At 40.1% G+C, this 16534-nt stretch overlaps 1 protein-coding gene across 1 annotated transcript in view; it reads left to right on the top strand.

Moving 5' to 3' along the window:
- The window catches only part of IL1RAPL1 (interleukin 1 receptor accessory protein like 1), a 2420186-nt gene that overhangs the window by 660073 nt on the left and 1743579 nt on the right, over positions 1-16534 (top strand). Inside the window, exon 3 of the mRNA XM_086934516.1 lies at positions 12576-12635. Coding sequence (XP_086790642.1) covers positions 12576-12635 — 60 coding nt within the window. The remainder of the gene's footprint in view (positions 1-12575; positions 12636-16534) is intronic.

A 16534-nucleotide genomic window follows, 5' to 3' on the forward strand; every position in this document is an offset into this window, starting at 1 on the left:
ATTATAAACGTGGGCCCCCTGGAAGCAACCCTACGGAGGGCAGAGAGCCCAAATAAAGACACGGCAGAACATACTTTTGAAATGGGCACAAGGAAGCAACCCTTGGCCAAGGAGTCGCTCCCTATAAAAAAAACCCTGAAGTCTAGTGGGCTTTTCTATCCCCCCCTGGATCCATAAACGGTAAAAAAAGTTGAGGGGGGGGCAGAACAGTCTACAATATTTATAATGCCCCCTGGAAGCGACTCTTCCCCAAGGGGTCGCTTCCTTTTCAAAATACAAACAAATCCCTGGTGACTAGTGGGCTTTTCTGCCCCCCCCCCCCCCTGGGTGCAGATCGGCCAAAAAATGGCCAATCTGCCCCAGGGGGGGCAGAAAAGTCTGAAAAATTATTTATCTCCCTAAGGAAGCGACCCTTGCCCAAGGGGTCGCTTCCTTTATAAATATACATTATTCCCTGGTGTCTAGTGGGCTTTTCTGCCCCCCCTGGGTCCAGATGCGGCCCAAAAAACGGCCAATCTGCCCCCAGGGGGGGCAGAAAAGTCTAAAAAAAATATTATGGCCACTAGGAAGCGACCCTTCCCCAAGGGGTCGCTTCCTTTTCAAATAAAAACAAATCCCTGGTGACTAGTGGGCTTTTCTGCTCCCCCTGGGTGCAGATCGGCCGAAAAAACGGCCGATCTGCCCCAGGGGGGGCAGAAAAGTCTGAAAAATATTGTATGCCCCTAAGGAAGCGACCCTTGCCCAAGGGGTCGCTTCCTTTATAAATAAAAATCAATCCCTGGTGTCTAGTGGGCTTTTCTGCCCCCCCCCCCTGGGTCCAGATACGGCCCAAAAAACGGCCGATCTGCCCCGAGGGGGCAGAAAAGTCTGAAAAATGATTTGGCCCCAAAAGGAAGCGACCCTTGCCCAAGGGGTCGCTTCCGATTTCAAAAACAAAGTAATCCCTGGCTCTAGTGGGCTTTTCTGCCCACCCTGGGTGTAGATCGGCCAAAAAAACGGCCGATCTGCCCCAGGGGGGGGCAGAAAAGTCTGAGAAATATTTTGGCCCCAAAAGGAAGCGAACCTTGCCCAAGGGGTCGCTTCCTGCACAGTTATACATCTCCAAAATCACTCCCTGGTGTCTAGTGGGGCATTCCTGGTGCACGATCGCGACGCTGTGCGCGATCGTGCACCAGGAATGCCCTGCATTGGAACATCAGGGGAGAGGAAACACAGTTTCCTCCCCCCCGATGCCTCAAGGCACCGAAAACCGCCCCACCGGAGCACCAAACACGCACCTTGCTCCTGGACGCGCTGGAAACAAATGGCTTCCAGCGCGTCCAGCGCTTCCTGATGACGTCGGCGCGCGCTGTGCGCGCTGACATCACCAGGAAGCGTGGGGGGGCCAGGGGGTGGCAGCGGAAGGTCTTCCGCTGCCACCTTTGCAAAAACAACGAAGATCCCTGCACAAGGGGGGGAGCGCCAGCGCTCCCCCCCCAGGGCTGTACTGATGACGGAGCGGTTCCGTCATCAGCACAGCCCAACCGATGCTGATGACGGAACCGCTCCGTCATCAGCATCGAAGGGGTTAATCCAAAAAAAATTACCTTTCTCATTATGAAAGGTTACACACTAGCAAATGCCTAACCAAAATACACAAATATACATTTCCTATAATATGGTTTGCTTTCTTTCTACAGACCTATAAAAACTATAACAGCATCAAACTGTAAATACATCTACTTTCTAAAGCTACTACTTTACTGTTGGTAAGTAAGAAGCTACAAATTGTACATATTTAATTTAAAATGCTTGTAAAGTTACAAAGTTTCCTAATATTTTTAATACAACTTTTCTAGATTTAAGAAAACAACAATGACAGAAGATGCAAGATTTATTACATCTCAGAAAGGAATTTTTTTATTATGCTATATGGGGTATACTTATACTCAGGAAAAACAAAAAGACTAACTGGACTAAAGTTAACTGGAAATGTACTAAGTATTACTCTAACAAATGCTATGGGCATGCAACAACCAGAGAAACAAGTGTCATCAATACTACTGAACATAACCATCCACCTAACATCTCAGAAATAGAGGTTAGATCGACTCTAGAAAATATAAAAGAATTAAGTAGCACATCTGACCTACCAACAAGCGTAATTCTAAAATAATTACTACCTAGAGTACCTAGAGAAGCAAGAGGTCAGTTACCATCAATTGCTTCAATAAAAAGAACCATAGCTAGGATCAAAAAATCCAGTAGACCCACAATACCAATACCTAAAACGTTTGAGGAGATCATTATTCCACCTGAACTTACCATCACACATAATGATGAACCTTTTGTCTTCTACGATTATAATAACAAAGATGAAAGGATAATAATGTTTGCTACAAATAACAACCTGAAAAAATTAAAAGAAAGTCAAACGTGGATGATGGATGGCACTTTTACCATATGCCCTAAACCATTCTATCAATTATATACTATACGTGGGCAATACCATAATACCTGTATCCCATTTATCTACTGTTTGTTACCAAACAAACAAACAGCAACTTACACAGAAATATTGAACAAAATCAAAGAACAAACATCAGACTTCTTTCCACTAAAAATAATAACAGACTTCGAACAAGCTATGATTAATTCCATTCTTAAAACATATCCACACACATCCATACAAGGATGTTACTTTCATTTTAACCAATGTCTATGGAGACATTTGCAAAAATCAACACTTAGGGCTCGATTCCGATCCGGTAAAAAAATCCACCGTACGATTCGTATTCGTAGCCCTTTCCGTACGAATCGTACCCGTCCGTCCGAGTCACGTAGTACGATCCGCATTCTGTGAATCCGTCCGAATCGTCGCGATCCGTACGTATTGCAAGGCTGAGACTGTGAACCGTATGACTCGTACACACGCCGTACAACCCAACGAGTACGATCCGGACCGGGGAATCAGGACGCGATTCGTATGGTCCACATCAGGTAAGGGCGATTCGTACGGAAAAGCGCACGATTACATACACCCCGTACAGCGCGTACCCCCCATGATTGCAGGGGTATGGCACGTACCCCTGCGATCATGGGGTGTACGAGCCGTACCCCCATTGTACGATCGGTGTACGAGCCGTACCCCCATTGTACGATCGGTGTACGAGCCGTACCCCCATTGTACGATCGGTGTACGAGCCGTACCCCATGTATGATTGGTGTACGAGCCGTACCCCATGTACGATTGGTGTACGAGCCGTACCCCCATCGTACATCGTACACCCCATGATCGCAGGGGTACGGTGCGTACCCCTGTGATCATGGGGGATACGCACCGTACCGGGGGGGGGGGGGGGCGTTCCGTACCTGTTTCGGCACGAACTCTGCTTTTACGGCTGTTTTCAGCTCCCGTAGAAAAGTGTCGTACGGTGCGTACCCAACACGCATCGTACTTGCTGTGTCGTAAAAACCAGCCACGAACCGTACAGATGTCGCGTACAGCAGGTTCCGAGGGAGAATCGTAAGGAGATTAGAGTCGTACGGTGTCTTGAACGACTCGTACGGAGTACGGCTCCTGGTACGAATCGTACTTCGTCGTACGTACGGGGGACGTTGCAGGGTACGATTTGTACGGGAAAAACGCTCCGAACGGCTATTCAGAGCGGTTTTTCCCGAATCGGAATCGACCCCTTAGTGTTGAGTATGCAACCAATATTACCTTTGCATACCAAATCAAACACATAATAGCCCTAGCAGATGTGCCAATAACTGACGTGGCTGAACACTATAATCTTTTAATCGAAAGTCCTTTCTACACACAAAACAAACAAAAACTTGCTCCACTTTTGGATTACTTTGAGGACACCTAGGTGGGGAGACTACATAGGTCAGGCCACAGACGCCAACCTAAATTCCTAATACCTTGGTGGAATGTATATCTACCAACCCTAAACCAAGAAGCCAAGACAAATAACGCAGTTGAGGGTTGGCATAATGCCTTCCTACCTTCAACTGGACGAATAACTCCCACACTACACAAACTCCTCACAGCAATCCAAAAAGAGCAACGTTTTCAAGAATTACAAATGGAGCAATCTGACTTACAACTAAAACCCAAACTATCAAGACAAACTGCCCAAATGTACCAATATTTACAAAAACAAGTACAACTTTACCCTACAACAAGAGGACTGGAATACTTAAAAATGATAGCCAAAACATTAAACTAACAATACTAAGTAAATCAAAGGGTCAAAATCCAAATAAATCCTGAAATATTACACCACACATATTATTATAAAATCATTTTTTCCTTATTTTGTCTAATATATTTATTTAATTAATTATATATAGACAAAATAATTATCTAAGTATTTTTAAAACATTTCATAACAACACATTTCCCACCCAACATAAATATTAATATTAAATCACTTACCTTTCACAGCAACGTCATAGGCAAATCCAATAATCCATAGCAATCCATGTAGTGATAAATTCACAAAATTTGAAATAAAAAAGCCCAATAAAATGTAAAAATACAACTGTGCAAAATCCATCCAGCATCCAAAGAAATCGATTGTTCACAATTCATGAAAAACCCGAAAATAATGTAAAATTGTAATAAACGCTCCTGGAAACCCGAAAAATAAAGGAAGTATTCTAGACATCTCAGTTCAAACAACTGAAACACACTTCCTTTGATAAAAAAAACGTCACAGCTCGGAAACGGAAATGGCTGTATCAAAACAGCTAGAAGAAAAAATTAAACAATCCCACCCACATAACACTTAGAAAAAAGCATTAGAAATAAACATTAAATACTTGCTTTTTAACAAAATAGACAAATCCTGCCACAAACGCACTAACTCCAACTACTGCAAACCACAAAAAGCCTTGATATTTTTTTAAACTTTTGGGTTGACTTTCTATGCTAAGGTAGTTAGTGCGATTTCCACATCTGAGTACCTACTCAACTCCATAATATCTAAATAGTCATATACTAATCCACAACCACTAAATAACAAACTACTACCTTCAAAAGTTAGATAAAATCGTTAAAATATACCTAAATAAACTCTTACCTGCTCAGACGTGAAGTAGCTTCCAACCGCGACCTTCAATCTGTCAAAATGACCCAAAATGACTATGAGCGGTTACAAAATAAAAGACCCAAATAATACAGTAATGAAAGAAATAGTGAAATAAATGCCCTAAAAATGTATTTAACTTTGAAAAATAATGAAAAAATGTTACAATATACTTACCAACATGTTACAATTTATTTTGGTTTTTTTAACTTACAAGTGTATTATATTCATACTTTTAATATTTATTACATTAAATATTAATAATGTTTAATATTTAATGAAATATCTATTTTAAAAAAATCTGATAAAAATGTCAAAATTACTGTCTATTTTTTCTGTATGTATTTTTAACAATGTCACTAACATGTAAAAATTATTATTATTAATAATTTTTTTAATAATAATAATTTTAAAATATATAAATAATATTATAATTTAAAAATACTCTGAAAATGATGGTAATGGTATGATGTACAATATTATTAATATCAATATTTCTTTATAAATATGTCAATTCTTTTATAACATCATTTGTACAGCACAGTATTAAGTTTACAAATAAAAAAGATTTATTTTATTATCAATGTATAATTATTTAAATTTGTATCAAAATTTTAGTACTCTATGTATAGTATTCCTCATTGCATAATCATGTACTACATTTTTTGTATCTACCTAAAATGTACTTTACTAAACAACTATCCAAAAATGTTAAATTTCTAATTACATTGTACTTATATTTTTTTGATATTATACATTGATTTGTAATACATATATAATGTACTTTATTTACTATGTAAACAAATAAATAAAGATTTTTTTGAAAAACCACTGTGTTATTTTTATCTAGTAGCTATTAAAAAATCATAAATATAAATATTACAATTTTTTTTAATTAAATTTTACAATACATATAGATAAACAAGATGTTTTTTTTACAATGTTATAACCCTTTTAAGATTTACACATATAACTGTTTCTAAATTTCATACATACTACACACTTAACCTATGTCATGTGGTACTCCTACTCAAAACTACATTTCATTAGGGTAGATGCAGGACACAGAACCAAAATAATTTAATATTCCAACTCTAATCAACATTTAATTAGGGTAGGTGCAGGACACTGAACCTATTTAATTTACTATTCCAACTCCAATCTACTATTAATTAGAGTAGGTGCTGGACACTGAACCTATTCAATTTACTATTCCAACTCCAATCTACATTTAATTAGGGTAGGTGCAGTACACTGAACCTATTTAATGTACTATTCCAACTCCAATCTACTATTAATTTGGGTAGGTGCTGGACACTGAACAAAAATAATTAACTATTCCAACTCCATTCTACATTTAATTAGGGTAGGTGCTGGACACTTAACCTATTTAATTTTCTATTCCAACTCCAATCAACATTTAATTAGGGTAGGTGCTGGACACTTAACCTATTTAATTTACTATTCCAACTCCAATCTACATTTAATTAGGGTAGGTGCTGGACACTGAACCTATTTAATTTACTATTCCAACTCCAATCTACTATTAATTAGGGTAGGTGCTGGACACTGAACCTAAATAATTAACTATTCCAACTCCAATCTACATTTAATTAGGGTAGGTGCTGGACACTGAACCTAAATAATTAACTATTCCAACTCCAATCTACTATTAATTAGGGTAGGTGCTGGACACTGAACCTAAATAATTAACTATTCCAACTCCAATCAACATTTAATTAGGGTAGGTGCTGGACACTGAACCTAAATAATTAACTATTCCAACTCCAATCTACATTTAATTAGGGTAGGTGCTGGACACTGCACCTAAATAATTAACTATTCCAACTCCAATCAACATTTCATTAGGGTAGGTGCTGGACACTGAACCTATTTAATTTACTATTCCAACTCCAATCTACTATTAATTAGAGCAGGTGCAGGACACTGAACCTAAATAATTAACTATTCGAACTCCAATCTACATTTAATTAGGGTAGGTGCTGGACACTGAACCCCCTGAAATATCCCCACCCTTATCCCTTATAAACCCTAGATCCCACTACTAAACATTAAATTTAAATTTTATATTACATTTCAAATTTTATTTCAAAATAGTTAAATAAATCCTATTTGGAATTTTTTTATATAATTTCAACTTAATTAAATGACAACAATTTTTTCTATTAAACTTATATTTTTAAAGCACTCCCCAACCTTATCCCCTATAAACCCAACATCCCCCTACTAAACATTACATACAAAATTGAAATTAAAATTAAAATTTTCATATCAATTTACAAAATATTTTTAATATTTTTTGGGGATTTGTAAATTTCATAAATTTACTTTCTATTGTTAAATTTTTGGTATATACTTTTAAAAACACTACCCACCCTTATCCCCTATAAACCCTAAAACACACTAATAAACATTAAATTACAATTTAAACGAAATATTTTCTATTTTTTAATTGTTTTTTAAAATGTTACTTTTTTTTTAATTGTAAAAATTTGGTATATACTTTTTAAAACACTACCCACCCTTATCCCCTATAAACCCTAGAACCCGCTACTAAACATTAATTTACAATTTAAATTTAAATTTCAAATTTTAAAAATATTATTAAAATATTTACAAAATTTAATTTTTTTTTCAAATTTCAAATTTAATTTTTACAATAATTAAATTTTTGGTATATACTTTTTAAAACACTACCCACCCTTATCCCCTATAAACCCTATAACCTGCTACCAAACATTAAATTACAATTTAAATTTAAAATTTAAATTGTAAAAAAAAATTCACATTATTTTCAAAATTTTAATTTTTATTCAAATTTCAAATGAATTCTTTTAATTTATAAATTTTTGGTATATACTTTTTAAACAACTACCCACCGTTAACCCCTATAAACCCTATAACCCGCTACTAAACATTTAATTACAATTTAAATTTACATGTTAAATTTTAATAATATTTTCTAATTATTTTCTATATTTAAATTTTTTTTGCAATTTTCACTTTTTAAAAAAAAATTATACATTTTTGGAATGTACATTTTAAAACACTACCCACCCTCATCCCCTATAAACCCTACATCCCGCTCCTAAATATTTATCATACTTTATTACACTATTTATTAGTACTATAAACTATTATAGCTAACATTTTACACAATTAATACTTTACATACATTTAAAAAACACTATTTAACATGTCGATATTTTGTCTTATCGATATTTTTACCATCGATATTTACAATCTCGACTTTACTGACCTCGATATTAATTATACACACAAAAATCGATATTTTTTATATCGATATTTTTTATATCGATATTTTTATCATCGATATTACTTACCTTCGATTTTACAAACTCGATATTATAGCTAGTCGACATTAACAACTCGATATTTTGACTGTGTACCCAAATATATATGTATTTATTCTAAACACAACCCCTCTGGACTCTTTATGAGGTCAGAGGTAAAAGGACAATACAAGGAACTTAATTAGCATACGATAAGTTGCACAGTATATGTTTTGCCCTAGGGGCCTCACAAACCATATACTAAAATAGTGGTATAAGAACCACGTCTGAGATAGAAAGCAGGCCTAGGGTCTGTGGAATAGCTGGGGCTTCTAGGAACAACCAAATGTCAGGAAGTAGGAGGCCCACGGGAGACGCGTGCAGTGTCTAAACGCAACCGCGGGTTACTATTTACTTTCTATAGAAAACTAACAAATTACAAATTTATAATTTAAGGACAATTCTAGGATAACTACAATGGAACCCTTTTAGACTTAGACACTTGGAGGGCCAATACCCTCGAGACTGCCAGTGTACTCGTGTTACCTCACTCACGGAAGGCGGGTGCATAGGTGTCTTTTAGTGTCGGGTTTCGTCGTCGATTCCAATGGAGAGCTGCGAAGATGTGCTGCAGGCAACCAGAGGAAAAGTGTCCGGGTGGATCCAAGGGTGGATCGAAGATCTTAAGAACCTGAAAGCAGAGGAGACAGTGTCTGGGCCACTACTCAGTGACCAGGGCGGCGATAGGAAGATGCTAACAGATGTCGGGGGATTTCAGTTGAAAAGGTGAAGCTTGTCTCTTCAGCCACGATGTCCAGGAGGCGTCAACGATGACCAAGAGCTGGATTAGAGCTGTCCCATGAAGGATCTAGTTGACTGCGGTGTCGGTATCCAGATTGGACCCAACAAACCTTGGCAAACGCAATCCACGCAAGATGTCAAGATTGGCTTCGGTGGGGGGGGCGTGGCCAGCAGCATGGCCGGTTAGGACGTGCTAACACGGAGCTCCCGATGAGCTGCATCATGATCCATCTACATACTCAGTCCTGTTACCCCAAAGTCATGGCAAGGGGTCCGGAGATGTCCTGTACCATATAGGGACAAGAAAACTGGGGAACTTCTGCGCTCCGAAGGAGAAAATTGCTCCGGATTCACCCGCTCGTGAGACCGACTTCACCAAGATGGCGGCCATCGGCGCGGGACGAAGTAATTTCTTGATCCCTGTCGGGCTGATTAAGGTGGCCAAGCGTGGGGGACACAACGAAGACCCAAACCGCCCTGAACAGACCCTGGAGGCGGCCCCCCATGAGGAGATCGAGCACAGTATATGTTTTGTCCTAGGGGCCTCACAAACCATATACTAAAATAGTGGTATAAGAAACACGTCTGAGATAGAAAGCAGGCCTAGGGCCTGTGGAATCGCTGGGGCTTCTAGGAACAACCAAATGTCAGGTAGTAGGAGGCCCACGGGAGACGCGTGCAGTGTCTAAACTGAGGTGAACTGCGATGGAACCCTTTTAGACTAGGACACTTGGAGAGTCAATACCCACGGGAGCAGTGGAGTACTCGTGTTACCTCACCCAGGGAAGTCGGGTGCATAGGTGTCTTTTTGTGTCGGGTTTCGTTGCCGATTCCAATGGAGAGCTGCGAAGAAGTGCTGCAGGCGACCAGAGGAAAAGTGTCCGGGTGGATCCAAGGGTAGTTCAGAGATGTGAAGAACCTGAAAGCAGAAGGGACAGAGTCTGGTTCACTAGCCAGTGACCAGGATGGCGATGAGAAGCCGCCAGCTAATGTCGGGTGATTTCAGGTGAAAAGGTGAAGCTTGTCTCTTCAGCCACGATGTCCAGGAGGCGTCAACGATGACCAAGAGCTGGATTAGAGCTGTCCCACGAAGGATCTAGTTGACTGCGGTGTCGGTATCCAGATTGGACCCAACAAGCCTTGGCAAACGCAATCCATGCAAGATGTCGAGATTGGCTTCGGTGCAGACCAGCAAGGTCTGAGGAACTTCTCTTTTGGAGAGAAGTTGGAGCAAGCCTGGAGGTACCAGGAAAGCAAAGTAAATCAAGGATTAAACCCAGATCGCTTGACTGGGTGTGAGTGTTTGATTGGTTCAGATGCTCCGTCTATCACCACCCCCTTTTGTACCGCTTTGTTCGCCATAGGTTGGCAGGGTATGCTCAGACGTGAGTCCCTTGCTCACTTTGCCACTAGATTCAAGCAAACCTGGCTGAAGACGGCTGTAATGCCAGAAACCGGTCCTAGGAAGCTTGAATCCGGTCCAGGGAAAGCATGGCTTGGCAGTTCGGACTGGACTGTTCCCATGAGGCACAGGCACTGATTTGCATATGGCCACGTCTGAACTGGGGTGGCAGAGTGGGATAAAGAACGGTGATGGATTAAACCCAGATCTGTTGACTGGGTGTGAGTGTTTGATTGGTTTAGATGCTCCGTCCATCACCACCCCTTTTGTACCGCGTAGTAGAGTTAAGTCAGCCATTCCATATTTCTCTCATGCAGAAAACTTGCTTGATTTTGTAAATAGGGAAGGCGCCCCACACAGGCAGGTGCAATTCGTTGCTCCATTTAGCTGCAGGATATCCTTGGGTGCTCCTTGTCACTGCGTGGTTTGTTTAAAAAATTCCTCCACATTGGATGTAGACCCCGAAACTGCATTACAACTGTAAACTTATATTTTTGTGTAATATTAGCAATTTTTTTTGCTATTCACTAACTCCGACATAATAGTGAATTTACAACTGCTGACACTCCTCAGTCAAGGCGGACGACTCCACACATAAAAATATAGGCAGGCCTATCATTTTATGTGATAAGTTATCTGCTCCAACTATGGAGTCTCCGCAGTCATAAACTTACTTTCAGTTAATAGATTCTTTACGACTGCAGAGACTCCACAGTCGGGGTAGAGAACTCTGCACATGTAAAGATTGACCTATCCTGTCTTTGTATGTGCAGAGTTTGCTGCCCCGACTATGGAGTCTCCGATGAACTCAGAGTTTGTGAATAACAAAAACATACTAAACTTATTCAAAAGTTTTAATTTACCTTTGTGAATCATGCCCTTTGGGCCTAATTCACAGAGGTGAAACTATTTGAGAAATTTACACTTTAAGTAATTTTTCTGCTATTTGGCTAGTCATAAAATCTGAGTGTGAATAGCCAAAAAATAGCAAACCTACTCATAACTGTAAATTGCTCAAAACTGTATAGTCCCCAGGACCTTCAATTTGATGAACACATGTAAGCTACACTTTTGGAGTAAATTTACATTTGGATTTTGTGAATAGCCAAAAAGTAGTAAACTGACTCAAAATGTATGTTATAGAATAGTGTAAGTTACCTTTGTAAACCAGGTCCTAATTGCACCCCACTCAATAGGTAGTGAACTTTTTTCTGCTCCTTTAAACATATGTACCCTTCGGCTGGCCAAAGACTTTCCCGCTTTCGCCTTGCACTGTGTTCCATGTACATGAAGAAACATCCTTCTAATATTGTGCAGGATCAAAATGTATGCCAAAGTGATAAGCCTTGCAGAAGGGGGTTTGCAGTTTTCTGAGGTGCTTTCTGTAATTCACAAGTACCCCAGGGGGCGCAAACGTAAGAATCATCACCATTGCACTCCCAGAGCACGTTTTGCAAATCAACTCTACATTTTTAAACAGGATTTTCTGATTATGTAAAAAACTACAATTAGAAATGTTACAACATGATTAAAATATTCACAATTTTTCATTTAGTATCTTGTGCTTCATGTTAGCCGATGGTTTACAGTGCTCGAAATCAGCACTTAATTGGTAACACCGAACCTTACGAGATGAATAAGACAGCAGTTTGTATCAATTTATTATACATGAAAAGTTCCTTATACCTGCCGCCCATGCCATTCTTCTAGCTTTGGAGGTCTGAAATATTCTGAACTGTCACACTTGTAGAAGTGTGATGGTTAGTAGTTGTGATGGTATTGTCATTGACAGCGCTGGCAAGAGCAATGGTGGTGCAAGGTGCAGTGGCCTCCAGACGAGGGCCCTGGCACTTATTGTTTCACAAATTAAGCAATGGACAAAATATTTCAATGAACTAGCTTGTGATAGAAATTGCCAGGCTACATTCATTCCACCAGGCTGCCATGTCAGCCTTTCTCATGTTCTCCACCTTTCATTTTCAGGTGCAGAAAAAATGCTCTTGGCCAAGATGGGACAGAAGATATATCGGCATCTGGCATCAGGTATACAGGGCCAGGGCCATGATAAAGTCAAAGTGGGTGTCTCAGGATGCAAAACATATGGGCATGCAACAGAATTACAAGGGTATACTACACATTGAGTATGGCCCTACATGATAATAAATGGCATTTTATTGTACTAGCTGTGTCATGCGTACTCGTTGAGTTAGGGGTAGAAAGGTGTCAAATCGATTACATGGTGTTCCTTTCTTATTCTGAATGTACTTCTTCACATACGAAATGTGTAGTTCCTTCTAATGCGTTGTGAATGTGTTTGATAAAAAAATATATGTCTTTCATCATTTCATTTTATCGTATTACCATCTGCGTGTCTTGCCAGTAGGCGATCATTGTAACCATGCATTTTGGAGGGTAGAAATTGTTTGTATACAATTTACAGCGTACCTGCCAACATGAATGCTCCATGGGGATGTCATTTTATCATAACACACAGTGAGTACAGTGAAGTATGTGGACGTTTTCAACGTTGTTATTTTGTTTGGTTACACTAAACGTGTATTTGTACGACAAAGAACTTTACATTTGTAGTTACAGCAGGGTTACGTTTGAGGTTACCATTCTAAACCACTAACACGCAATCTCATACCAGGACTGCACCCACCGATGCACAAATAGATTGGCATGTGCCACAACAGCTTTGAAAAACTTTTCCTGACTTTCTCATAATCGAAAGGAATCTCTATAGGCACGTAACTTGAGTGGTACACAATGCCAAAGAAGCAGTCTATATATTGGGCTATAATTATGCTCACCAGAATCTAGCATGGACTACATCACTGTTGTCCCTCATGCACATAAACTCTTCTCTTGGTGTGAGTGGGAACACATCAACTGTACTAGCACTGTTTTCTATTACAGGGTTGTTTTGAAACCAACTGATTAGTGCTGTAATTGTGCATGGAGAAATAGTTATGCAAAAATATGGCTACCCAGATGTATTTAACAGTGACAGTCGTCACTGTAGATTGGATTTTAGAAGGTAATCTTACAAGAAGTCTTCAGTGAAACGGATTAAGCTCCTTTGGCTGTCAAAACAATATAAAATGCATCTGTTTGCGGCTTCTTCTTTTACTAAAATTAACTGTCAGCAGGTGCTGTGAGAAGAGTTGAAAAGACACTTTAACAAATAACTCTGGCTCTTCTTCGTTATGTTTCTACATTGCAAATAATTTTTTGTGTGGAGTTTTATATAGCGCTAACTATACCCGGAGGTATCAGAGCGGAGCACCAGTTATGTTACATACCGAGGCATTCATTTGTGTTAGGTACGGGGAGATTAAATGATTTGCCCAGAATCACAGAATGTTGAGCATCCAGCAGAGACTCGAAACTGGTTCCCCAGCTCCGAGATTGACGCCCTAGCTGTTTGACCACATTCTCTCCCCAAAGTGCTTCCATATTCACTTTCGGTACAAAAAGGGGGTGGTGATGGATGGAGCATCTGAATCAATCAAACACTCACACCCAGTCAAAAGATCTGGGTTTAATCCATCACCGTTCTTTAGCCCACTCTCCCACCCCAGTCCAGACACGGCCACATGCAAATCAGTCTGACCCTGTGCCCCATGGGAACAGTCCAGCCCGAACTGCTGAGCCATGCCCTCCCTGGACCGGAAACAAGCCCCCGAGGACCGGTCCCCGGCACTCCAGCCGTCCCCAGCCCGGCCCGCCTGAATCCAGTGGCAAAGTGAGCAAGGGACTCACGTCTGAGCATACCCTGCCACACCTATGGCGGCCAAAAGTGGTACAAAAGGGGGTGGTGATGGACGAAATGGGCTAAAGAACGGTGATGGATTAAACTCAGATCTTTTGACTGGGTGTGAGTGTTTGATTGATTCAGATGCTCCGTCCATGAATGAGGGAGGATAGGCCATGGTATGTATGGTCACCCATTACTCTTCTGCCTCTGCATAGTTGTTGAAGGAGAGGTAAAGGATTTGGGGAGCCAGGTATAACATCAAATTATAGATGGGTAAAAAGTGAATTACGGGGACAAATATTATGGGTAATCTATTTAAATAATGGGTATTCTATTTAAAACGTGTTCTCGTTTTTTATGAGGATTATGTAACTTATTTTTATCTGAACAAATTCCTTCCTAAGAAATTCCTGCAGATTATTAGGGTTCTGGGCAATGGTCAGTATTTGATGTTGCAGAACCAGGATGTCTTTCAGAATGCTGTTGCAGTGGCACATTGATATTGTTTTTTTGTGTTCCTTCTAATTCAACACTTTTTCCCCAGAGTTGGAGGATATGAAGGAAGGAAGTGAAGTAATGGCATAGAAGTAAACAGCTCCTGTTAGTCAGAGTCTGATCCTCCCTTTGTGACTGATTTAATACCGCCCAGTTCAATGTAACCAATCGGTCCGTGGAGATCTTGTCAACCTCTTTATATTCACTGTGATATCCTCTTAATCTGAATGTGTAATTTCTACCTTACACTTGAGGCAAGTATTGGGAGTCTCTTTTATGAAAGCTGTTGCATCGCTGTTTTAAAACAGTGATGTAACAGTTTTCTCTACGCTCTCCTTGCGACATGATGGATGTGTCATATTTACTGTATGATGCATCATGTTGCAAGGAATGACAGATACGTCAGTATTACTGATGTATCTGTCAGTGCAAGAGTGACGCATTGCTGCGGTGTGTCTGAAAACAGACTCAGCTCCAGCAATATGTCCTTTTACATAGGACCAATCCCATGTGAAAGGGCCTGCATCAGTCTTACTACTGCTGTGAGGCGTAGGAGAGTTTCTTCTACTAAATAAAAACCATCTTTTGTATACTCCTGCTTCTCCTTCATTCTGCCCAAATTTCAGACTGTTACTTTTGACGTCTCTACTCTTGATGTGTGTGTGATTAATACATAGCAAGTAGGCCGATATGTGGAACACCGTGGAGTGAGCAACAAAATTCTGCTGTGGTACCCGAGTTTTACAAGCAGTGGAGTGCATTAGGTTGCACTCTTCTCGCTGGTGTTTGTTCTGCACTGGAAAGGCAGGGCGAACAATACCATGAGCAAAGCAAGGGGGTGCTGCTTCTTTCTGCTGCTCAAGTAGATGTTCTATTTGAGTGACTGCTTTCGAAATGGAAATGGAAGGTTTTTCAACATGAGCGGTATTGGCCATCAACGACTGCCCACATTGAGTAATCTCGCCAGGAGGTTGTCTGGAGTAATATTTTCCTTACTGACGCTCACCAACTTAAGGGCCATATTAGCAAGCAAATGCGATAAATTTCGCAAAGCGCGCTTAGCGCGTTTTATTTTATCGCCGTCTATCGCTGGATCACATCGCACTCTCAGCGGCGTATTATCATCGCTTTGCTAAAATGCGTTGTTAAATCCAGCTGTAGCGAGGATTATTTGCAGAAATCCTGCGATAATCGAGTGCAATACTGAAAAGCTTGCTAATAGGCAAGCGTGGACTTAACATAACAATCCACCTCCCATGTTAAAGGTGGTTAAGTAAACAGTTTTTCAAGCGTTAAATAGTTGCGATGAACGGTGCTTAACGCACCTTTATTCATCACTTCGCGGGTATGGCTCCGCATTGATAATAGAGCGATGGTGTCATTAGCGATAAATATAGCTGACATGCTAAGCGGCAAAAAAAGGGCGCTATTGCGAGAAAACTGTTGCTAACAGCTGTTAGAGACAGCTTGCTGACAGGGCGATAACAATATTGCTGCTTTAGCGGCGAAAAGTGCTGCTAAAGCGGCGATATTGCCCTTGATGATATGCCCCTAACTTTGGTGAGCGTAAGAAAGGAAGAAACTCTGCTATACAGAGTTTTTTAGAACTCCACAAGCTATGTAGAGCATAAAGTGGGAAAACTCGGCAAACTCTGCTAAGCGGAGTGGAATTTCACTGCCAGTCCTA

This window comes from Lissotriton vulgaris, chromosome 8 (assembly GCF_964263255.1).
Source record: "Lissotriton vulgaris chromosome 8, aLisVul1.2, whole genome shotgun sequence".
Classification (NCBI taxonomy): domain Eukaryota; kingdom Metazoa; phylum Chordata; class Amphibia; order Caudata; family Salamandridae; genus Lissotriton; species Lissotriton vulgaris.